This window comes from Mastacembelus armatus, chromosome 3 (assembly GCF_900324485.2).
Source record: "Mastacembelus armatus chromosome 3, fMasArm1.2, whole genome shotgun sequence".
Lineage (NCBI taxonomy): Eukaryota > Metazoa > Chordata > Actinopteri > Synbranchiformes > Mastacembelidae > Mastacembelus > Mastacembelus armatus.
Genome location: NC_046635.1, coordinates 2,936,330 through 2,960,442, shown reverse-complemented (window position 1 = coordinate 2,960,442; position 24,113 = coordinate 2,936,330). Strand labels below are relative to the sequence as shown.

Genomic DNA, 24,113 nt, shown 5'->3' with positions numbered 1-24,113 from the left:
CTGACTCTTAATAGGTCAGTGCTGTAGTTACCCCTGAGGTGCATAGAAAGCTGTTATGTAAGCACATTGATAGGACCTGGGGTCTATTATAGAAATGATCCAAAACTAGACCACTACTTGTTTGTGTGTTAAGAGGCTTATTACACTGGAATCCTTTACCTTACAACAAATGAACAGACAACATCCTCTCTGTATTGTAGAACTGTATTGGTTTTATAACTATCCACTGTGGAATGAAACCAAATATCCAGATTTGTTTGTGGGGGCTCAGACTCAGTTCACTCTGTGCCGTGTGAGCAGCTGAAGAGACACATCAGTCAAGCAGATATATCTATGAACTATGAACAGTCTTTGATTTAAGATTCACATCCAATACCCATTTGACACCAACATTAATACACCACTGATTTCTGCATCTGCTGGGATCTTTGAGTTCAAACACCGATTGCAACAAAGGCCCTGTAGCAAAAAGACTTCATCTTGACATTGATGGGTTCAAATTAAAGAGAAAACCTTGGCCTCACATTGGCTTAAACTGCTCTGTCTTATCAGGTGTTTAGTGCAGTTATTTGCAGAGGAAGAGTTGTCAATCACCTTTTAGCTGCAATGACTTTGCCCCATCACCCTTCATCTTATTCTGCAAAAATATGATTTCTTTTTCTTTATTTATTTTTGTGCAATTTCAGAAATTACTTTTGACAAGACAGAACAGGTGTGAAAGGTGGAGTTTACATGTAGAAACAGAAATGACAAATAAAATAATAAATAATCTATATGTCCAGATAAGGGCCCAGTAATGTGCTGCAATATTTAATTTAATATGTTTTTTATGTTTTTGTCTTGAGTTATTTTATTTGTAAGACATTTCAAATGTTTTACAGTCTCGATTATGCACCCAGCTACGTCCTATTCCCTTCTCTGACGTGAAACCGTTTTCATAGTTAATAGTATTTTCTTCTGTCATTCTCAACTGTCTGATGAAAACAGGAAGAAGCCAACAAATAACCATAAAAAACAAGTCATTTGGACTCTGCCCTGCTGTGCCTTCATCATAACGTGAGCCTCATTTCAGAGTGTACCTAGAGGGTAGCTCATCTTGCCAGGGTCATTTCGGCCCTCACCTCCACATGATGTTAGTTATTAGGTCAATGCAGCATGAGCTATTTCCTCTGCTGCTCAGTGGTTGATGGCTGAACAAGGTGCCTGTCACGGAGCAACTGTGGCGGTGATTTCCTATCTGCTTGTGTGCTTTGGGACAAGTCAAGGTGAGGTAATGCTGCTGTAAAAAAGGAAGTCATGCAGAGCTACGGTCAGATGGATGCTCAGAAGACCTCATCCACTAACCCAACGGGTACTAGTGTCGTTAAAATGAATCATGGCTACTGCTCCACCTACAGCAGCAGATATAGTGGCCATGATTCTCATTCTGATGGTTTCATTTAAAAAACTTTGAAAATGCCTGGTAGTGAAAATACATAAGTTATTGTTGTAACGCCCTCTGGTTAGAATTTATAAGCACTATATAAACAATTCATCCACAGTCTAGACAACTATAAAATATTATAGTGTAATTGTTTTGTAAGTAGAGATAAGGCCATTTTTAAGTTTTTATTACTGCATTTGTCAAGAGCTATAACTCCTCCTGTAAATCAACTGTGTTATAAACAGTCTAATATTTATTTTACTTATTCTGTGTCTGATTACTTCATCTGTGTCTGAACCTAAAATCCAGTTTTTCCAGTGAGAAGATATCTCGCTGTGAATTCTGTTGACATGCATCATTTCTCCTGAGATCCATGAGCTGTTCCTGCTGTCAGTGTTACTGTAACATCACAGTCTTCTCTTCTTGGCCCTTTTTCATTGGAGTAAGGCTTAACGTGGAAAATGGTGAAATAATTTGACAACAAAAAGAAGATGGCAAAAGTACTCACTTGTGAACAGACTTATTAAAGTGCAACCATTCATGCAGTAAAACAAACTACAGGCATCACATATCTAAAACTGCAGATGTACGACATGTGAAATCTACCAAAATCCCATTTGAAGCATGATAGCTCCACTTTCCCCGCATCATTACTGTTCCAGCATCAGCTGTCAAAACATTTTAGCTTGTCAAGATGTCTGAATGCAGCACCTCTGTCTGTAAACATTTGAAGCCTAAGAAATTTTCATTTCACGTAGACTGGAAAAATGCAATTAGATAAACACCCCTGGCTAATCACATTACTAAAATACACCCACGTCAGAGCAGCGTTAATTTGAGAGACAAATTGAGATGATCAGTAAACAGACAAGACGTTTGTTTCGAGGGTCTTGGAATATATGTGACAGAGGAATGTGCAGTTTGAGTGCTGCAGATAATGTTGAGGAATTGAGGGTAAATGATTTAAATTGTAATCAGGCTTCTGGCATTATGAAGCAACACAGGAGAGTGAAAGTTTGTAGAACGTTTCCTACAAATATGTTCAAACATACATAAAAATATGGCACCACAGAAAAAACACAAGCCAGATACAAACAGAAACCAAATCAGTCACAGGACGTCTGCACAGTAATTAATTAGTGTCCGGTGTTTAAACAGTAGCTTGTCTGTCAGCAAGATGTTTTTTGTCAGTGTTATGTTCACGGTGGAGATTCTGTTACAGAAGATGGGGCACAAATTGGAGCCAAAACCTACAATACATACACAAAAAGCCTTGAATCATGATCACTTTTCAAAGTAGTTAATACTTTACATTAACACTGTAATGTTGTCATTAACATTAACATTGTGTTTACATCTCTGAAACAAAAAGCCGTATGTTCTACTGATTTATTTAATTGGTGCATTATTTTAATAGACAGGACAAGTGTGACATGTGCTGGATGTCAGAATGTAAATAAAGTTTAAATTCACTGGGTTACTCTGGATAAAATTGCTTCACTATTTGGTTTGTGTTGAAAAAATGAAAATTGTTATATCTGTCTGGTTACATGTCCTGTGATAAAAAATATATATATATATATTTCCAAATATATTCAGGCAGATGGTAATTAGCTTTGGCTAACTTCCTCCAATTCAGTTCCAAAAACTAAACTAAACAATTTCCTTTCAAAACTTTTAATTATGGTAGAAAAGAAAATCCATCACTGTGAATGAGAAACTGTCATATACGAGCTACTATAGACGTCTGTTCACAGTTTCACAATAGCACATACTGTAACTTTGGGAGACTGTAGAATGTCTTTCTGCACGGAGCCATAGGGGAATTCTATCAAAATTATTATATTTGATTTTTTTTTGATGCAATAGAAAAAGCTAATTTTAGATAAGTGATTTAATTTCTACGATAAAGAGAAAAAGAACAGTTTTATGAATATTATTTTTTGTGGCTACTCAAACATTTGTAGCTGAGGAGTTTAGTCATCATGACTTCAATATGACCCAAATCCTGGCTACACTTTGCCTCTGTCTGATTCTCTACCCAATAATAATTCACCTGTTATATATTACATTAGGATTCAGCCACTGTGACTCTGTCAGTCTCAACCAGTGGAGCCAGCTGAAGAATGAAGGGACCGACATACTCGATACTGACTGTAGTTTATGAAATGTAACGCAAATGAACTTTTAGTTTTTATCTCAAATGATAACTTCTGAATAATTTGCTATAATTTATTTGAAAAATGTTGATTTCAATCATATATCACTGTGCAAATTATAATGTTTTTATCATAACTCTCCAGTCCACACTTGTTCCTAGAGCCCAAATATCAACACTGTGCATCTTCCATTAATCATGTACAGCAGCAGTCCATCCCACATGAGTTGGCTGAGCAACCTACAGAGAAGGAGAAGCAGCAGATTAAAGGTGTGCTCTAAAAACTTCAGTATAAACTCAAACCAGTTTCAGTTGCACATCAAAATAGTTTCATACTTGATTTCAGAAGTTTTTTTGGGGCATTAACGTGTAAAACTCTGTGCTGCATTTTAGGTCTTAGTAGAAATCCCAAATCACAATGGGCGTTTTTGTTAAATCTCTGAGATAATGAACCTTGATTTGTTATATTGTCTAACAGCGTATTTAAAATCTTCTCCCTTAATTAAAGCTGTTCAAGTATCATTCTTTATAGCTTGGATTCTGCTGGGTCACTGCTTTCGCCGTTAGTGGCACTGATGGACGACTCACGTGCTTTGTCAAGAGTTAATCAGAAACTGATTAGAAGCAGAGGAAAGAAAAGAGCTGGGATTAAACTGATTTGCACCAGTTAAGGGCTGAGATTAGTCACTTGAAGGGAAAGCCTCAGAGTTTAATAATTTACGTTTGTTATTGCTGTGCCCCAGGCCAGAATTAAAAGTCAGAGACAGAAGTCTTGAATTTGTGACTTAGTTGCCCCGTTTGTTATCTCAAGAGCACTGCAGCATTTACAATATGAAGGGTTAGTTCTTTAATTTCCAGCTTTAGAGACAAGTTGTCAGAGTTCAGAAGTATTGACCAATCCTTCCTGAACTGCAGGAGTAACATACGTGGATTCTTCAGAAAGGTGGCCCTCCCCTATAACTGCGTTTCGAAATGCAGTGCAACATTTCTGAAGATTTAAGCTCATGTCCCAAGCGAGAGGAAATAAAGCACAGCAAGTCAGACTACAGTATGTCAAAATAAATGTCCTTGAAAATTCTTGTACTAGTCCAGGCAATTTAATCAAGACTCCCTCAGAGGATGGATAAAATGAAAGTATTTGCAAGAGACCTGCCTTTTGCCAGTAAACCTGGGGACCCAATAAGTCAGAAAGTCAGAAGTCCTCTGGCACATTTAGATACATTCAGAAAATACAACTGGATGACCAAATCTGAAACATGGACAAACTTGTTTTAAGATGATCCTATCCTGGAAATCTATTGACACTGAAGCGATGAACTCCAAACTTCAATGCGGTAATTTAACCGATGAATCAATAACCCTCAAATCCTCCTTTTATAGAATCAATAACATAGTTTCCGGAGTAAGCAGGTTTTATGCACATTGGCATTTTATGGTGAAAGAATATGTCTACTGCAAATCCACAGGGAATATGATCACAGCTCTTTCCTCCTTTTAAAATGCATTTATCTACTTTACTGCTTCTCTGATCCTGTCTCCTTGCTACATTTATGACACAGGTAATGGGTATCCACTGTTTGCAGGGAGCAAGTAAATTGGGGCATTTTTCCTCTCATCATTTCTTCTCCTCTAAAATCCCTTTCTTGTCTTCCTCTTTAAACATAATGTCCTTTCTCTTGGGCTGTCACAGATGGACAGTTTTCTGTCTTTGCTTTCTATTCTGTCAGTATTATCCAGTGCTCATATAACCACTTCATCCATCCCACAGAGTACTTGGTTTTACATATCCTACCCTTTGTCGTCTTCCGGCTCGTCTTTTCCCTCTTTCCCATTGTTGACTTTTTTCTGCATTTTCTCATTTCCCCATCTCCCTTCATTTTTTCAAATCTACATCTCTGTCTCACCTCATGCTCTTCACCATATACATACAGTATCTTATCTCTCCTTGTATCCCTGCCACATAAATAATTGATGGTCCATCTTTGACTCGCCTGGTGTAGTTAAAAGGCGACTGAAGTCCTGAGGACAACATCAATACTGAGCTAAAAGTACAGACGAGGCTTATGCACAGTCTGCTTGCCACATTTTCACAGGAGTCACTCTTTACGAATGACCTACTTACATATGAATAAAAAACTATTTTTCTTTTTTTTTTCACTTTAGAAGACTCTGGGCTTTTTCTGGTCCACTCACTTGGAGCATAGGGGCTCCCTGTGCTGGTTTATTACCTCACTTTAGATACAGCTTGCCAGTCAACAGTTGCAAGAATTACATGAAAGTACATTCTTACTTATTTGTCTTTGTCTTTTTCTTCTTTATCTCTTTGAGGTATTAAAAATAGCAGATGATTTTTTTAATGCTCTCAGATTTTAGTGCAATATCTAATTTGATTGAACATGATTGGGAAAGAGGAATTGCACCTATATTAACATACTGTACTGCAAAAAAGTGCAGTAAGTGTACTAATACGTGTAGTAAGCACATACTTGGATGAACATGGCTGTGGAAAATATTAAATTTCCACTACTCTGCAGCTATGTAGAGCATTTTTCCATCTTTAGTTCATTATTTTAGTTTATGAACACATTATTCAGTAGTTCAGTCTCACAGCTTTAATCAACCTTGCTTCTAGCAGCAGCAAAAAGCTATTTTCATTAAATCAGCTCTAAAAAAAAATGGAGAATACGTACTCTTGCCAGCATCTAGCAGCTAAAACCCCAGATATGTTAGTTAGAGTCCAAACCTTTTCCAACAAGTCCTCCAAGTGTTTTTGTTGTTGAGTATCTGTAACAGCATCAGTAAGATCAATACCAAAGTGCCCCCGATCCAACTAAGAGTTTACAGAGACCTCTCACCTGCCAACACACTAAAACTGGACTTGTCTCTCACTGAATGAAGGATGAGTGGAGTGGAGCCCCAACAATGGAGAAAGAAGTAGGGACAGACTGAAAAAAGTGCTAACATTTCAGGAAACATTCAAAGAATAGAAAAGAGAAAGATATAAAGTGATTCAGGACAGGTCTATGAGTCAGCTGATGGAGAGATGATCTATCTATCTATCTATCTATCTATCTATCTATCTATCTATCTATCTATCTATCTGTCTGTCTGTCTGTCTGTCTGTCTGTCTGTCTGTCTGTCTGTCTGTCTGTCTGTCTGTCTATCTATCTATCTATCTATCTGTAGGCAGGAAAAATAATAAGAACAGGTGGTGTAGGCAGGGCAGCATTGGCAAAGAAAGAAAGGTGAACAGGTGTGCTGGTCAGTGCGGAGACTCAGGTGACTGGGACAGTAAATACAGTCTGAGGAGGTCTGCTGATGGACAGGGGAGGGAAACAGGCAGGGAGGCCAGAAACAACAGGGCAGAGGCAGGAATCATGACAAAAAGCTTTACTCATTTAGTGAGGCTGTTAAGTTCACCGTCTCTGATGAGAAAACACTGGGCATCCATTTGATTAGTGAGAATAAATGGAAAATCCAAAGCGCGTTAACAGCCCAACAAGTCTAATCAGGTCCAGCCAAGAACCTCTTAACACATGTACTAGAGTTCAATAGTAAGGAACACGATCAATAAAGAGACAGTGCCTCATCCTTGTTGTTGGATCAGCAGTGTTGTTCACCCCAGAAGCAGCACCAGACAAAGTAGTGGCAGCGGTTCATAATAGCATGTTACTGTTTAGCAGAAAACATTGTGCTCAGCTGAAAAGTAACATCAAGCAGCTGAGAACATTTGTGTGTCAAACACACAGTCCAGCTCAAACTGACAGAATGTTTTTCTCTTCTTCGCTTTGTTTCTGTGAAAGGACTGTAATTCTTTTGAGAAAGTCTTTGCAAGGATACGAGTATCAGGCTGGCATGCTGGGATTTGATGTACAGTCACCACACCCACACAGAAATGTGCCTGACAGTTTTATTGGGCAAATTGTTATGGTGTTGTTGTTTTGATTGAAATATGAAACTGCCACAGAGGATTGTAGCGTATAATATGGTTTGTTGTTGTTGTTTATGAAAAACACAATTGTAAGAACAAAAGAACAGACAGATGAGACAAGGTAGAGATAACTTGTGTTTGATCCGTCCATTATTTACCGTTAATCCTTCAGGGCTGGGGTGGGGGGAGCCAATCCCAGACGACACTGGGTGAGAGGCGGGGTGCGCCCTGAACAGATCACCAGTCTGTCACAGAGCTCACACACACACAAACACACACACTCACAGCTACAGGTGATTTAGAGTCAACAATTAGCCATCAATAACAACTTGCTCATGTTAATTCAATCTTATTTATGAACTAAATAAATATGTTTTCTGTGTAATTTTGTTTTGTTTACTCGGAGCTGATTCATTGGATGGTCCTTCTTTGTTTCTGTCGTCATCCTGACCTAAAACATCTTCCCATATCCAGCTGTGTATTAGACCAACGCTGTGTGTATCACAGAACAGGGAATAACATGTACAGCATTGCTGGTGGGCAGATTTTTTTTTTTTTACACTGACCTTTAAGCAACATTTTTAAATACCTGCCAAGTTTCTTAACTCAGCTTTATTAAGCAAGTAATTTTGTTTTTTATCTAAAAAATAAATCTGAGCTTTCCAAAATATCAGCAGTTCTATTAAAAAATAGGAAGCAGAGACCAGCGAGAGTCCTGCTGCATTAATCCAGTCAGATGCATGAACTAGAGAACTAACTAAAGTGTCTGTTTAACTGCCTGTTCAAAATGACATTTATCTTAATGAATTGTCAGGTTAGTCTGAGATCAGTCTGTAGTCCAGCATTGTTACCATGTTCATCGCTCTAATATATTTTAATATAAGGCCCATCACTAAATGTCTGCAGCCGCCCATATTGGACATTTGAATGTTGTTTGGGAAAACGAAGGCCATATTCATTGTTGTGTTAAGGCAGAGGAGATTTAACAAGGTTTTTGTTGACTGCAGTGCTTCGCAGGTGAAAAGGCTGTAGCACAGGAGATAACAAGGTCAAGGAGGATCAATAGTTAATGTCAGATGGGACGACATGTCCGAATGTGTAAACAAGGATGAACAGCTTTGGTGTGTGTGTGCTCGGAATTTTTGTTTGATGTTTGTATGTAGTACCCAGGTCCTCTGATTGCATTGTTAATTTTAAATGGTTGGATTTTAGAGTTCAGAGTATGACTACTACTGTTTGCTTGCTCTGATTTAAAGCTTATGGGAAAAGCTGGTTTTGCTAAATGTTTTTATCTCGTTTGTTTAGCTTCACACAGCTGAACCAAAGCTTCTAAACAAAACCCACATGGATCTGCATGGGGCTTGTTTATTGAACACTGGCTCAGTAACCTGCCATCCTGTACCATGTTGGTGGAGTCAGAGCAAATCCAATTCAGTCTCTTCAAATTCAGCAAAGTGGACTCTGTTGACCACAGTTTGCTATTCTTAATACCATTTGAAAACACTTGAGGAAATATGGCCTCAGTAAAAATGATAGTCTCAGTCCACTTAGCTGCGCTAAGGATGGGAAGCCACAAGCAAAAAGGTGTTGGGTACCTTGAGTATTTTTTCTACCTATAAAATATTGTGTTTAGGTGTTTTTATACTCAGATAGTCCTCCATATGACCATAAAAATCACTGGTGCACCAGATAAATTAATAGTCCAACCATGTAAACTGTAGTCTGCAATGTAATACTGTGTTCTAAGTTGCAATTAATATATTTTTGCTTTATTAAAAAAAACATCTGTTTTTTTATCTCACTGAATATGCCCTCCAGGCTGAATTTGATATGATACCTTCCAGACAATGCAGTACAACATTTACATAAACATAAACAAAAAGATAACAGCAGAGCGCTGATGTACCATGTACTAAAATAACAACACGGAAATTTCCCCATGCAGGGAGATATTTAAAGCCCTATCAACGTTTACACATAAGTCAATGTTTGCTCAATCACATCTCACTGTAACTCATACTTGAAGAAATGGTATTTAATCAATTATCTTTTCTGATGCAACCATTTTCATGTCCTGTTTTCTCAGATCGATCACTATGCCCAGAGGGATCTGAAGAAGGGCCTCCAGCTCTTCGGCACAGAAGGCAACGTGGGTTTGACAAACGCCTGGATGATAGTACAAACTGATGTAAGATGTGAGATCACAGACGTGGGCGAATGGTGGTGTTTTGAGTGATCTGATTATGCATCTCTTGATCTGTTTGGGCCTCTTTTGTGTGAGCAAATACTTTCAGTTGTCTTAAATAATGCCAGCACTGTATATCACCTCTTGACCATGGGGTCCCACAGGGGTCAGTTTTAGGCCCATTACTATTCCCGGTTTGTATGCTCCCCAGCATAAAGTCTGTTTCCATCACTTTGCTGATGGCACTCATATCTACATCCCACTCAGTTTAAGATTCATGGTTGGATGTGTCATTTTTTTTACAGCTCAGTCAGTTCAAGATGGAGATTCTTTATGTGATCCTCCTACAGTGAAATGTGTACTCCAGGATAAGTTTGGAAGTCTAAAAACTTCTGTGCTACTTGACTTATGTTTGACTTTTAGTAGACAAGTGAAAGCAACTGTTAAATCTTAAACTAAGTAATATTGCAAAAATCCCACCAAACCCAAGTAGTAAATTGCTTTGTTGCATCACATCTGACTTACTGCAATACACTATATTTTGGGATCAGTCAAAACCCTTAACAGCTGGTTCAGGATACAGCTTCAGGTTGGGTCCAGGACATGTGAACATGTCATTCCTCTTTACATTTCCCTCCAATGATCAGAACTGACTTTACAATTGTATTATTAACAAATAAAGCCTCAGGTGTATTGGTTGGTTGTTTCTTGAGGCTTTTTGTTGTGATCTCTTTGCTTAGATTGTTTCGTCGTTATATTTTTGCTTTCACTTGTGTAACAGCTTTTAAAGAATGATCCTATACAAATAAAGATCATTTTCATTTTTATCCAAAAACAAACTGGAGGATATTTGAAGCACACAGCTTAAACATTTTAAGACATTTTTCTTGAATATCACAGCTCATTCAATATTAACTTCAGTGCCATTTAGCGAACCAAGTCAGGCAAAATACCTTGTCACAAACTGAGATACATGACGGTTTGGCTGCATTATTCATTGTGACAATGCTTACTTTTGCTGTTGGCAGGGTTTCACCATTTGTACTGCTGTGATCACATTAAATTAAAAGGGAGCAGTCAAATGTTGAAGGGCCATTTGAATTAGCATTTTTCCATTTTGTGTAAAATTTGAATAAAATACTACTATCCTTTGTAAGTAATGGGATCTGGACATTTACAAGTACACTGATAAAAATACTACCAATTTTAAAAAGTGGCATCAGAAACAAAAATGGCTGAAATGTCTCTACAGTAAAAAACACTCCCAGCTTTTCTAGTTTAAATGCACTGGTAAAATGCTGTCACCAAGATTAATGCAAACATCGTCGTCTCTCGGAGGTAATCTTTGTTTCCAGCTCTCACTTTGATGTGCTTTTTCCTTTGTATTATTTATATATTTTTTAAAATTCCACTGTAAAGAAAACACAATGTGAGAAATAGAGATTTGGAATTAAGGATTGCAGAGGACGGATGCTGCTGCTGGTGAATGCCTTTGGGAGACAGCAAATGATAGATTGGCCACATCAGAGCTTTTTGGACATTTTTTTTCCCATCACAGATGTTTATAGTTTTGTTCCATTAGCAAACGTGCACTACAAGCTGAATGCCCCAATCTGGTCGGTGTCCCTGTCCATGCATGTGTCTAGTGTCTGGAAGGCATATTGTGCAAGTGAGTGTGTGTAAGTGAAAAGGCATAAAAATGCTATGAAAATAATACATGCAAATGTGTGCATAAGTCTGAGTGTGTGGGTGTTAATGTGCAGAGGGGTTTTTTTCTGCACACAGGATGACAGCATGAGGTTCAGCCACCGTTTGTGTGTACAAGCGTGAAGGTGCACTGTTTCTCCTTGTCACATCAGCACTGTTGTGTGAAAGTATAGGGCTCCATAAAGTCTGAGCCTGGCTGAGGTGAAGACCATTAAAAGGCAGCTCTCATTCTGTCACCGTTCTCCCTCCCAAGCCTCCTTCATACATGCTGAGTCACTGAATAGATAATACAGCAGATGTCCCCACAGGTCACCCTGAATATTATTAATGGACACTCACTGACTAGGATGGATCCTCTTCATAATAGGTTATGAAGAGGATCTACATACAAGAGAGGTAGTGGTAATGTACACATCCTGAAGGCGCTAACAATAAATCAGTTAGTGCCACACTGGTTGTTAACTGTGAGAGGTAATAGCATTTGAATATTCAGACTCCATTCATTCTTCTCCCTTTAATTTGTTCTTCGGCTTTAAGTCCATACCTCAGATGCTGTCTAGTCCTTTGAAATCTGCTCTGCTTCATGATAAATTGCAAACCTTTGTCAAAGTGGGTGAGCAAGTTTTAAATTAACACATATTTCGATATTCTGTGCATGGACTGAGGTGTGGAGCGGCTCACGCAGCAATATTGCCCCGTGGAATTAAAGTCCAGTGAATGAACAAAACAGCAGGGGTACTTCATCTTGTCATCGAATACACTGATGAATTGATCTTTGGTGAAAGCCATGATCCTATATCAAAAATCTATACCAGTCTCAAAGGAGGACGATGACGATAAAAAGAAGCAGGCAAGTAGGAAAATGACTTGAGGGTTTTGAGTGAAATGAGATGTGCCTTGTACAAAAGAGGTTGCAACTCAATATTGGGAAGGAGAAGAATTTTTTTCAGTCAGCACATATGAATCATTTTTGGTTGGTAAATCTTCTTTGTGGCTGGTAAATAGTTTTCTAAGTGTGTGATGATTATAAAAGGGCAGACTATTGACTCATTGAGTGTCTCTGGTGCAGTTTCGCTGCTGTGGAGTAACCAACCATACAGACTGGTTTGAAGTTTACAATGCCACCCGTGTGCCGGACTCCTGCTGCCTGGAGTACAGCGACAACTGTGGCCTGGACAACCCAGGAACATGGTGGACAGCGGTGAGTACCTGCAAAAGATGCCAAATCAGAATACCTCTAAAAATGAATAATGTTCTTCCTTTTAATTCAGTTTTATTTTTAGTGTAATGGCAACTAGGCACAGCAGGCATAACAATCTTCCTTTTCTCTGCATGTAGAAGTGGTGTGCATGGGGCTGTAATGATAGAGTCATACTTGGCATTTAAAGTCTTTGGAAATTGGACTATTTTTTAGCCTTCCCAAAACCAAAGACACAAGCATAAACATGTAAGGAATGGATTAAAAAGTGTGTTTAAAGTGTGTAGTGTAACGCACTAACATTAGTGTGCCCACCTCACTGACAAACAAATGGCTGGACATTATTACTGATGGTGAGTGAAAGATTTCTGTCCAGAAAGACATTCATATGTCACTCATGTCTTCCTTTCTTTTGAAACAATTGTACTATACAGAGAGTTACTGTAGTATAAATAAATAAAGCAACCTTAAAACAGAATAAAGACCATTAACAGGTTATTGTCCTCACCCAAATCCTAGCACAGGTGAAATGAAACATGAAAAACGGCTTGATCTTCCAAAAAGTGTTGTTGCTGAGTGTAAACACGACTGTTGGCACTGGGTGACAAACAGCTGAACAGGGTGTGTAGAGGATTACGTCAGCCAAAAGAGAACGATATTAGTTATTATATTTAGCTATTTTTGCATTTTCCAATAATGACTATGTAACTGTAAGGGCTTATAGTAAAATGGCCAAGACAGAATGCAAATAGATGAATCTGCACAAGTAAGTTTTTTTCTCCAAAGGAAACAGAGTATGTGGAGATAACAGCTGGTATTTATTGCACATTCATTCAGAACTAAAATTACTCCACCCACTTCTGACCTGTTTGTCACAATGGCAAATCCAGCTGCTCTGAATACTTTACTACAATATTGTTTCTAAACAGATGCAAATTGTGTCCCAGATGAAAGCGCCGACTTGTTTTCTTGACACTCTACTCCTACACTTGTGATGAACACAACAAGTCTCAGGAAGCTTCCTGACATTAAATGAAGCTAGAGCTAGAAAACTTCTTTCTTACAGTACAACAAACCAGCCTCTACATTTACAATGGGATATAAATAAACAGCACATTAATATGACCATGAAAATTGTAAAATAAAGCTCATTCATTCTTCATTCATCTTATTATTATGAAATTGTTTTCATTATGTTTTAAACGTGCTCATTATTATGCTGTATCATTTCATTAGGCTTGTTTTTCACAATAACTGAGTTCACTGCAAAACCCCTTTTTTAAATTTCCAGTAGTTTTTATTTCAAAATGTCCAACATTGGCTTTTATTTCACATTGCTGTTTTCCCCAGTCTCCTTTTTATGTTATAATCCCATTTTCAGCAGGATGACTTTGGCTGTCAATCAAGGCCAGGATGGCGGGACCAGCTATGTGATTGGCTGCTCGTTTGAAAAAAACCAAACAAAATGACCTAAGGCCTTTTTCTACCATTCTTCTCCAAATAGTGCTGGGTAATACAGCAAACATGTCAGCTATATCTCAAATGTTCACGCCAGAAAGCACCGAAGTTTTGACTGCAGGCATCAAGAGGCAGATGGCTGACATTATGCTTGTTTCCATCTCAGACACCCAACTAACTAATCATGCACCAGAATGTAAATAAAACAATGTTACACTCTCGGTAACTTTAAAAACTTTATAGCCATAAAAGCACGAGACATCACTTTTCTTGTTTAATATTTAAATTTTATCGTAACTTGTTCAGTTCCCCATAAAACAATGAAAATTACAGTCCAGCAGACCTACAACAACAGCTGCTGGTCAGCACTGCCAACTGCAAAAGCTGATTATAATTTGGAGGCAACAACATGAAAGATAAAGTGTCACAAAAGGATGTGATAGCAGGAGCGATTGAATTAGAATAGGTTTTGAATTGAAATCATTGTCGTCAGTAAGGACAAAAAGTATTAGGGCCACTTAACACACTGAGTAATCTTCTTCTGTCATCCAGCAGCACAGAAGCACTCGCTGTACATTATGATGAGTGAGGATGATGAGCAATAATGACGATAACGATTTCTGTGTATCCTCTCATGTTATGAAGCTGTTGCAACAAAATGTGTAATGAGCCCATTTCGGAAATCACATCAAATGTGCCAGATGTCGCCTGTAGAAACAGTCATGGTTTGTAGAGCATCAGCTCAAGGGGTTATTAATCTCTTTTAAAAATTTCCTACCTTCTTGGATGCCTTCGATTTTCCACTTTCCAAGCATCCTAACATCAAGCAGTCTGAGGTTCTGAGTTTTTCTATTTTTTTTTAACGTGGAAGCATCACCACCAAGTCTATTTATTAGCTGTTCTCTCATTCATATCACTTGATCTTTATCAGCTGCAGAATTTTCATATTTTCATTATTTTCTTAATAATCAACTGATCTACTGATATGATCACAGGCTAAATGGATCTTATGGTGAGACCAGTTTCTCATTATAGGATTTAGAAATGATTTAATTACTCAGAAAGATTCTTTTAGATCATTGTGATTAAATGTGTTGTATCATGAGTGAAAGACCTTTAGTGAACATTTGGTGACAACATGTTTGCTATTTGACACCATACTTACAGTCTCATTCTTCAACTTAGTAAATACAGCAAATCTTTAGTAGAAAAGTATTTTCCACTTGTAAAGGTCAGATCTTAAACATGATGCCATCATCTCCACGTGTAGAAGAGCAAACAGCCCTTCACCCCTACAATACAATAATACAATCCTCTCCAATTGTTTGCACCTTCATTTATTTTGTCCATTCAGCAGAGGAAAGGTCAGGCTGTGGTCAAACAGCAGCTGTGTTTAGTTTTAGCTATGAGAGACATAACCTTTTCAAAAGCCTTTCCATTACTTTTCCTGAAACAAAGTTCTGCACAAACCAGTGAAAAACAGTTTAAAATTATGCATATTACCCCTCCCTCAGGTGACAGCTTGCTGGCCTTCACGTACTGTTGAGACCTGAATTTCTTCCGCCTTTAGTGTGAATAACATTTTGACATCAAATTAATCTGGCTGGTGTTGTATTTTGTTATATTTTTGCTCTGCAGATCAAGGATTCAGTTAATGTGGTTCACACGTAACCATTTTCTTTTACATTAATTCCTGTGTTTTGAAATATTGTTTGTATACTCCATTTCAATTCCATTCATATTCCCAGAGATTGGCGCAGTAGGTAACCTTCACTTCTCTGTTTGAAAGCAAATTATACTGCAAGTATTTTTCTACTGGGCTCCCAGTGACAGATGAAGTTAGTGAGGCTTTAGTGTGAGTTATAAATACCTTACATTACCTTTCAGGAAATGGTTTAGTGATGATTAGAGGCCTGATCCTTGGTGATTCTGTTCATGAACCCTGGAACTGTGTTAGAATATTTTCCCTAAAAAAACTAATACTGTCAGGGAAATATGACTGGTTTCCACTGCATGTAGCTGCCTGCTTCAGCCAAAATAGCACCGTTACCAAACAATAAGTGGAAATTCAGGATACGGAGATGCAGATTCTGCTGGTAATTCTGTGTAGGTTCAGCACTTTCACATTGTTTTCAATGTTATAAAATTATTGATGGACCTGTTTTGTCCATGTTGATGGACTGGTTAGTTTTGTACCACTGCAAATCAAGTCCCTGTTGGGACTGGTGCAGCACGTTCAGGTTTACTTATCTCCCTTATCTGTTTTCTAGCTTTGCTGGACTCTGCAGTGGACATCAAACAATAAAAATCTGAAGTGATATATTTTCAGATGCGGCTCTATGATCCAGGAGGGCTGCAGTTAGGCAGAGAAATGACACTAAAGCTGTCTTACTGCATGACTTTCCATATTGATCCAGTCCAGAATTATTTCACTTTGTGCTAATGAAAATATATTTTTTGGTTCCTGGGGTTTCAGACAGCAGTGAAGTGCAGAGTACAGTGTGTTTAGTTTAGTTTAGACTCTGAATTTGCTTCATGATGTAAGAAAAACAGCACAGTCACGAAGAGACGTCTGCAGAAATGAATAATTTAATTAGAACAGCTGTGTTACCCGTCATGATATCACCTTTTCCTTTACTACAGTATGTCAGGTGGTCTTTTCTCCAAAGTATCTAACAATCAAACACACAGGTTAGCACATAGCACTGCAAAGAAACCATGGCCATATAGCCCTCATGCTACATTATTATTCATCTCTGTTATCTGTTTTTTGCTTACATCCCTGATGCAGAGGAGCATTGCCCCACTCCTTCTATTAATAATAATTATCTCTCAGAGAGACATTGTCTCTGCCTGTTGGGCATCACATGGCTCAGGGACATCTCCCAGAGATTCAAAAGGCATTTTGAAGTGTAGTCAAGGTGAAGATGTTTTTGCCACAAAAATGAGGAAGCAGGGAGAGATTTTTTTTTGTCATTGCCTCCAGAATGCATTGAAACCATGTCAGACATAAAAAAAAATCAGCCCACTCTCATGTCGCCATGCTGCAACACTCCTGTTTGTACAGCTGAAGGGAGACAAGGACACTTGGGACTCACTTGAATTTTGGAAAGTTTTCCCAAAGAATATCAGGTCACAGGAGGAGGAGACGTGAGACATAAAAATGTTACCACAGGGGATGTTTTATTTTCTGTCACTGATTTTTAATACAGCAGGAGAAAAGTCATTGTGAACGGTGCCCCTATTATATAGCACAGAACATCTCAGTGGTGGGTTTACATTTGTCAACTAATGTTGGTTCCTTCTGTGTGTGTGTGTGTGTGTGTGTGTCCACAGCCGTGCTACGAGCGGGTCAAAGACTGGCTTAATGAGAACCTGGTGGCACTTTGGATCTTTGCTCTATGCACAGCACTTACTCAGGTAATTACAGCTTTTAAATTGCATGGAGTATTTTTTTCTGCAGTCATTAATTCAGTCCTTGATATATACAGCCTCAGACAGATGCTCTCACTTTGTGATAAATAAACCCAATAATTCAGTGTCCTTTGCATTAAGTGCTGAACGCAGGATTTCTGTGGACGGCAGGAGCACATAACCCTGTTGTGTTACCGCTGCAGACCACATACGAGGGGTTGACTTTCCATAAAAATCTTTTATCTCCTCTCCAGCCAAGTGGTACATGATGTGTTTCCACAATCTGAGAGGGGAAATACAGGGTTCTTGAAAATGTCCAGCACTCCAAGGCTCCTCTGATGGTGAAGGCTCATTTATGTTAGATTCTTAGCTTCCTTTTTAAACCAAACGCACCAAAATGAAACAAGAAAGATGTAATCACAGCCACACTTATACCAGATAGCTCAGATAAACTATCTGTGATGTTTGCAAGCTGACTCATAACATTTTACAGCAAAATTATACATGTAATCACTTCTAGAGGTCATCACTCAAGATACTGTAGAACAGCTCCAGGCTATAAAAAATAGTTTCACTTTTTATACAACAGAAGCATCAGAAACATTACAATGCACTACAATTAAACTGTTTTTGTGTCATGTTCGTTGAATGCCTGTGTACGGTACAGAAAACAATCAGTCAATTATTTATACATTTCCTATGGTCTGCAGACATAAATATAAATGTGAAAGCTCCACATCAGCACTTTGACATGGTGTTCTCAGCTTGTCTCTACACACAAAGTTGTGTTGCTATAAATAAAAGATGATCTGTGTATTCACCAGTTTATGGACATACTTCAGAGGATTAAAGGGTTTAGCTGCTGCAGCCTCACTTGGTCTGCTTTGACCAGTAGCTTGTGACAGTCCATGATAGCAGACTTTCTCTCTACTTACTTTCTCTCAACTACTTCTCTTCAAGATTATCTTCTAATTATCAGTTCTAGCCACAGTGACTGCTGTTTGTCAAGATTTACACATAAGATAATGGTTTTTACACCCTCAAACTGTAGCACAACCTTCACATCTCAAGGAAGACTGTCTAAATAAGCAGCCCAGATTTTAGAAAATATATATTATTCAGCGTTTTTAGGGATGGAAAACAGGTTGGGGGTGTTAGATAAACTTCCAGGCAAACATGAACAATCCTTCAAACAAATCCTTTACCAGAGGTTATAGCAAAGCAGAGCAGGACAAAAAACAAAGCCTGAATCGGCATAAAGAACATAAATCGGCACAAAGAACATAAATCGGCATAAAGAACATAAATCAGCATGGGCTATGGGCTGCAGCTGTGGACACAACACAGACAAATACTGGAGCAGGTGATGTTGATTGGCAGCAGGTGTGCAGGGGAGTGGCAGAAACCAGACAAAGCGAAGGCGGAGCAGGAATACAGGATAGTAGGAAACAGGAAATGGAACAACAAAATAAAAGCACAGTGCAGTAAATATGTGACTGGAAAGTATTGCTTGATCTGTAGAGAATTTCTAACTAATAAATAAACTAAGTAACTAAATATAATGTAAATAAACTGCATATTCTTAGAAGAATTTCTTTTGTAGACAGAAGTAAAATTCTCACTCAAGTGAAGGGAGTGAAAAGAAATAAAGACTTATATTTCAAGACAGCATATCGACAAAGATGTGTATACCTACACATGTTGAAGAAACATGGTATCATCAGATACATGTTCTCATGTGTCCTGCTTGTGCACTAAAAGAAAAGTTTGAGGAGAAGTGTTTCATTGTAATTTCCAATAAAAATCTACTGTGTCTCTAATCGGAGGAACAGTAGAGTGTCCACAGAAACATGTTAAACCCTGCTTGTTATAGTAAACTAGATAAAATACAACTCATTCAGAAGGATTGTCTGATTCATTACAACAGAACAAATCAAGAGGTTTACCCCTGTGGTGATATTATTACTGCAGTTATGTGGCATGTTGTACACAATCTATGAGGAGACGTAACTCTCTTCTTGAGAAAATCCTCCTGATTCCTGATTGGGAGAATTGGCAGCCAGAACAGTCAGTACAAACAAAGAGCGTTTCATGAGACTTCATTCTGTGTAATATTTCATAAATAGATGTAGCACAGTTTAGGGTGTGCAGAAGTGTTTCATATTCTCATCCAAAGACTAAATACAAAACGATTTGGGTAGAACATCATGAGATTTTCTGAGCTTTTCTGCATTTATGGTGAAACAGGTGTAGATTATCATACGGACAATGAGTCCAAGATACAGATTCACTGTGACTTTCCAATTTGGCATCTGAAGGCACCAATGGCTCATTTGTTTCTTGTGTTTCTGCAGATCCTGGGCCTGGTTTTCTCCATGACAATGTTCTGTCAGGCAGTGAAAGTAGAAACCTTCTACGCCTAGCGATCGACCTCTCTGCCCTTCAGCACACTTGGATTGATTCTCATCTGAGGGACCGATATAGACCCACCCTGCTCCTCCTCCTCCTCCTCCTCTTCCTCCTCCTCCTCCTCCTCCCCAACAGACTCTTCTCCCCCAGCGCTTGTCCTCTCTGTGACATTCCCTCTCAGATGTCACCAGTTCACAGTTTTTCTGCTAACTATCAAGTAGTGTCAGTGTAACACCTCAGCTGGTTCCTATGGTTTGCTCTGTGTCATAAGCTAATTTCTGTGATACATTTTATGAAGCAGTATTACCAAGATCTATAAAAGTGTAATCCCTTTTTTAATATGTGTTTTGTTTTAAATTATTTTATGGTTTGTATGTGTTTTCAAAACGAGAGCTACAGTTGGGAAAGCGCACTGTGAAACGTGCTGCAAGTGCATGTCTTCTGCAACGGTGTGTATTAAATGTTTTGGCTCAACTAAACCAGCGCCCGTCATCTTGTCATTCCTCAACAGGAAAACCCTGAGGGCTTTTAATGTGTAATCCTTATGCATTTATCCCCGACAACGTGGATGACAAACAGGGAGGCCTGGTGGAAATTTGCCATTAGCCGGCATGTAAAACCGTTAATATGGTCTGCTGAGACATGTAGGAGTCGGAATAAATGTTTCGTAGCACCTAAGTAATCACACATAAATTAGGTATATGTAGAGAAACAAACTGCTTTGTAACTTTAAGCACAGTGGAACATGCGGCTGTCTTACTGCGTGGATTTACATGGGACATGAGAACTGAACCAACTGCAGTAAAAAGATTCTGTCATAGGAATTTAAATGAACAAGTAGCAGGATCCTCAAGAGCGGCCTGGGGCGATTTCCCTCCCAGCACCAATCAGGCAGAGCTCCAGTGACAAAGATTCATCTGCAGCCTTTGAAGCCTCCCCTGGCCCTTTTGTGACTCCTTAAATTCCTTTTGTTTTTCTTCCTACCAGGGGCTGCAAAGTATAATCCAGGCTGAGTACACCAGAGACACACTTTGATTAAATAGCCCCACAGGAAAAATGCTTTAAGATTTAGTTTCAACTGTGGTTTGCAGGTCCAATCACTGCAGGTGCTGGAACTGTTTTTGCTTTTGTTAGGATTTTTTTTATGCTTTTAAACAAGCTAGACCTCAGAGAACAACACTCCCAGAGCAATCACCCCCCCCCCAGATTCCACCATCAAAAATTATGTCGTCCCAAAAGAGACACTTGTGCTAAAAAAAAAAAGCAGTTACTGATTTTAAGCATGTGGCCATCAAACAAAATGGGACTGACAAAATAATTACCTCCAGCTTTCTGCCACCGGACTGTTATTTCATTAAAAGGCCACTCGGACGACAACATCAGACTCATAATCATTGTGAAAATATTAACACACTTGAATGCGGCAGGTTGAGCTGGGCAGAGCACACGGAGAAACCTTTAAAAGTGAATCTTGTTCAGCCGTGCTCCTGAGGGCTGGAAGCCTCGCTGTCCGTGACGGCAAATGCCACAGGGACAATTGATGTGACAGCTCTTTTTCAAACGCAGAGCGATTAACCTTACAAATAGCCCCACTTTGTGCCTCCACTGTATTACTTTCATTCAAGTCACAGAGCTGAGAATCAATTTTCCAAATACTAAAAATCTGTTGATCTTTGAAAACCACTTACTGGTGATAAGTTCTGTTGATGTTTCATGAATCATCAAAGACTCTTCTAGACCTCTGATTAAAAATTACTTCTGTTTGTTGTAGGATGGAAGAGATTTTAGTTTGCCTTCTAAATTGCGCCTCTTTTTCCTGCCCAAACAAATATGGTAGCTGGAAATGGCATCTGTCTCCGTGCTTAATGTGTTTGCTCTCTTAAAAAAACATGGGAATATTTTATTTGAGGTTACCTGGATAGTAAATTCATTCTTAAGGACCACATCAAAAAATCTGACTATCCTCAGAGCAGTAAGTAAGAAAATCTTATCTCAGCATGTGACAGGCATATCATCACCAGTGTATTACATGGCTCACATACAGACACAGCACTCACCCTCATATTCACACATTTTTTATTTATACAGAATATACTTGTTCCATTGAGTCACCACCATATTTCAACAACTGCCCACATTTTGGTGGAACACGTTAAGCTTATCCAGTCGGCCAAGACCCCAGATACACCGACAGAACGTGAAACGTGAAAATGTAACATGTTGAAATGTTACACGTAATACACGTGAGCACGAGAGGCCTTCAAATTGTGTCACATCACAGTTGGTTGCAATTTTAAAAGTGATATTTCAGGCATCAGTGCGGCTGATGGGCTCTTGGTCCTGCACCAATATCATCAGGCAAGTCCTATTTTTGCTTTGCTGTCACTTAACAGATGCTCACAATGAATCCCCCATGCTGGGACATATTTTGAAAATATTTGAAAATGTCCCCAGCTCATTGACTCAGCTTTTCATATACTGATTTTGAGTGTTCTGTTAGATATAAACTAGTATGGATATAGTATAATAGTATGGACCTTTAAACCTTGTTTTTTTCATTCAGCATTTAAGGGATTCTTATTAAGATATAAGTCAAGTTTATGGGCACAGGCCTTGAACGCAGTTAGAGTCTCAAAAGGCTCCACAGTTCTAGCATTATGAAACAATAAATGAAAAAAGAAATGAATATTACAATTCTCAACCTTAGACCTTCAGTGAAAGAAATAAAATCTCCCACTCAAACACAGAATCAACCCCACAGTTTACTTTTCTCTACAACTATAACTTGAAAAAATGGGAAACCAAATGTGAACTAGCTTCACAGTACAGTGCTGAAAATATACTGTGTAATATGTACATTTACAGTACCTGCCTCCAGTAGCCCAGTAGCTGCTGTAGCTGATCCTGGCATGGAACAGAAAATATCCTATTCTGGTAGTGAAGATGGACCTTGAAGAGTCCTGGTTGCTGTGACCTTAAAATCATCATTTTCAGAGCATGCGTTGAGGTTTAAAAGCAAGAGTACATGGTGGCCTAGATTATGGTTTTAAGACACAAAAGCCTTGGAAATAAAAAGACGGAGTTACAGATGAATCACTGAATGGTCCTACTGGGTCCAGGCTTTTGTAGGTTTCACCTGCAAACTGAAACACTGAAATAAACAAAAACAACCAGAATGACCACAAAGACATACAAGATAGACACAAAGACACACAGGATGAGTACAGGGAGACACAAAACAGCCAGAAAGACATGCATAACGACCACGAAAGAAAACACAAAATAATGCCTATTTTAAGACTTATTGTCTTTCTCCAGTCTCCACTCATGCTCGTATATAATAGGGGTATGTCTTCTATCATCTCATTATCCTTCGGCGGGCAGTCTGGAACACCCTCGATGGAAAGAAATTGGATGACTATAGCCAGAGTGACAAAACAAGCAACCTGTAATCATCTTATCAACATGTAACACTCTTGCTTCTACTAAGTGCCTGCCATTTAAGGGCCTCAACAAGGTTTCCTGACCACAAAAATCCCTTTTCATTTATCCCCGCACTTCTCTGGAGTCCACACAATGTGGTGCAAGGTTTGTACCAGCGTGGGTACAAACTGTGTGCGGTACAAACAGACAGTTTACTCAGAACCACACTGACCACCATGTACAGCATACTGTGGCTTCTGAGGGTTGTGAGCCAATCACTATAATAATTAGATTACAGGAATAAACAACTAATCATCACGTTTGCCATAAGCCATTACACCATCATGTGATCTATGTGGAAATTAATTTGTGCTAAAGGGTGAAGAAAGACGAAAGAAAGGGTGAGCAAGTGTGCAGGGCTCAGCGAGCACAGAGGGAAGCTATTTGTAAGCGAGCAAATGAGCAAAGCTGAAACTCAGAGGTTATTAATGTATGTTCATGTACTGTAGATAATAGCAAATACATTCAGCACGGAAAAGATTTTAGTTTACCCAAGCTAAATTAGGATTTGTGTGATTATAATGTCTCTTTAAAATATATTTTCTGTGCTCAGAATGGCCCATTTCACACTAAAGAATGAGGCAGGGATGTGGTGTAATACTGGATCCTTGGCCACACACTCTCTAGACACTTTTGTGATACCTGGGAATTGACCAAGCAACACCTGGACTGCAACAAACTACCAAGTATTAACTTTACCCACTGGGCCAACACCCACGTCAACAAACTGGGAAGTGACTTCACAAA

The 24,113-nt window shown here is 38.8% G+C and overlaps 1 protein-coding gene across 4 annotated transcripts in view; it reads left to right on the top strand.

The window, feature by feature from the left end:
• Positions 1 to 20,357, top strand: part of tspan4a (tetraspanin 4a) — a 100,712-nt gene extending 80,355 nt beyond the window's left edge. For all 4 annotated transcript variants that reach the window (XM_026320456.1, XM_026320457.1, XM_026320455.2 and 1 more), the window contains 4 exons: positions 9,599 to 9,700; positions 12,474 to 12,605; positions 17,397 to 17,480; positions 19,829 to 20,357. In XM_026320456.1, coding sequence (XP_026176241.1) covers positions 9,599 to 9,700; positions 12,474 to 12,605; positions 17,397 to 17,480; positions 19,829 to 19,897 — 387 coding nt within the window. In that variant the 3' untranslated portion in view covers positions 19,898 to 20,357. The remainder of the gene's footprint in view (positions 1 to 9,598; positions 9,701 to 12,473; positions 12,606 to 17,396; positions 17,481 to 19,828) is intronic.
• The last annotated feature ends 3,756 nt before the right edge of the window (positions 20,358 to 24,113 follow it).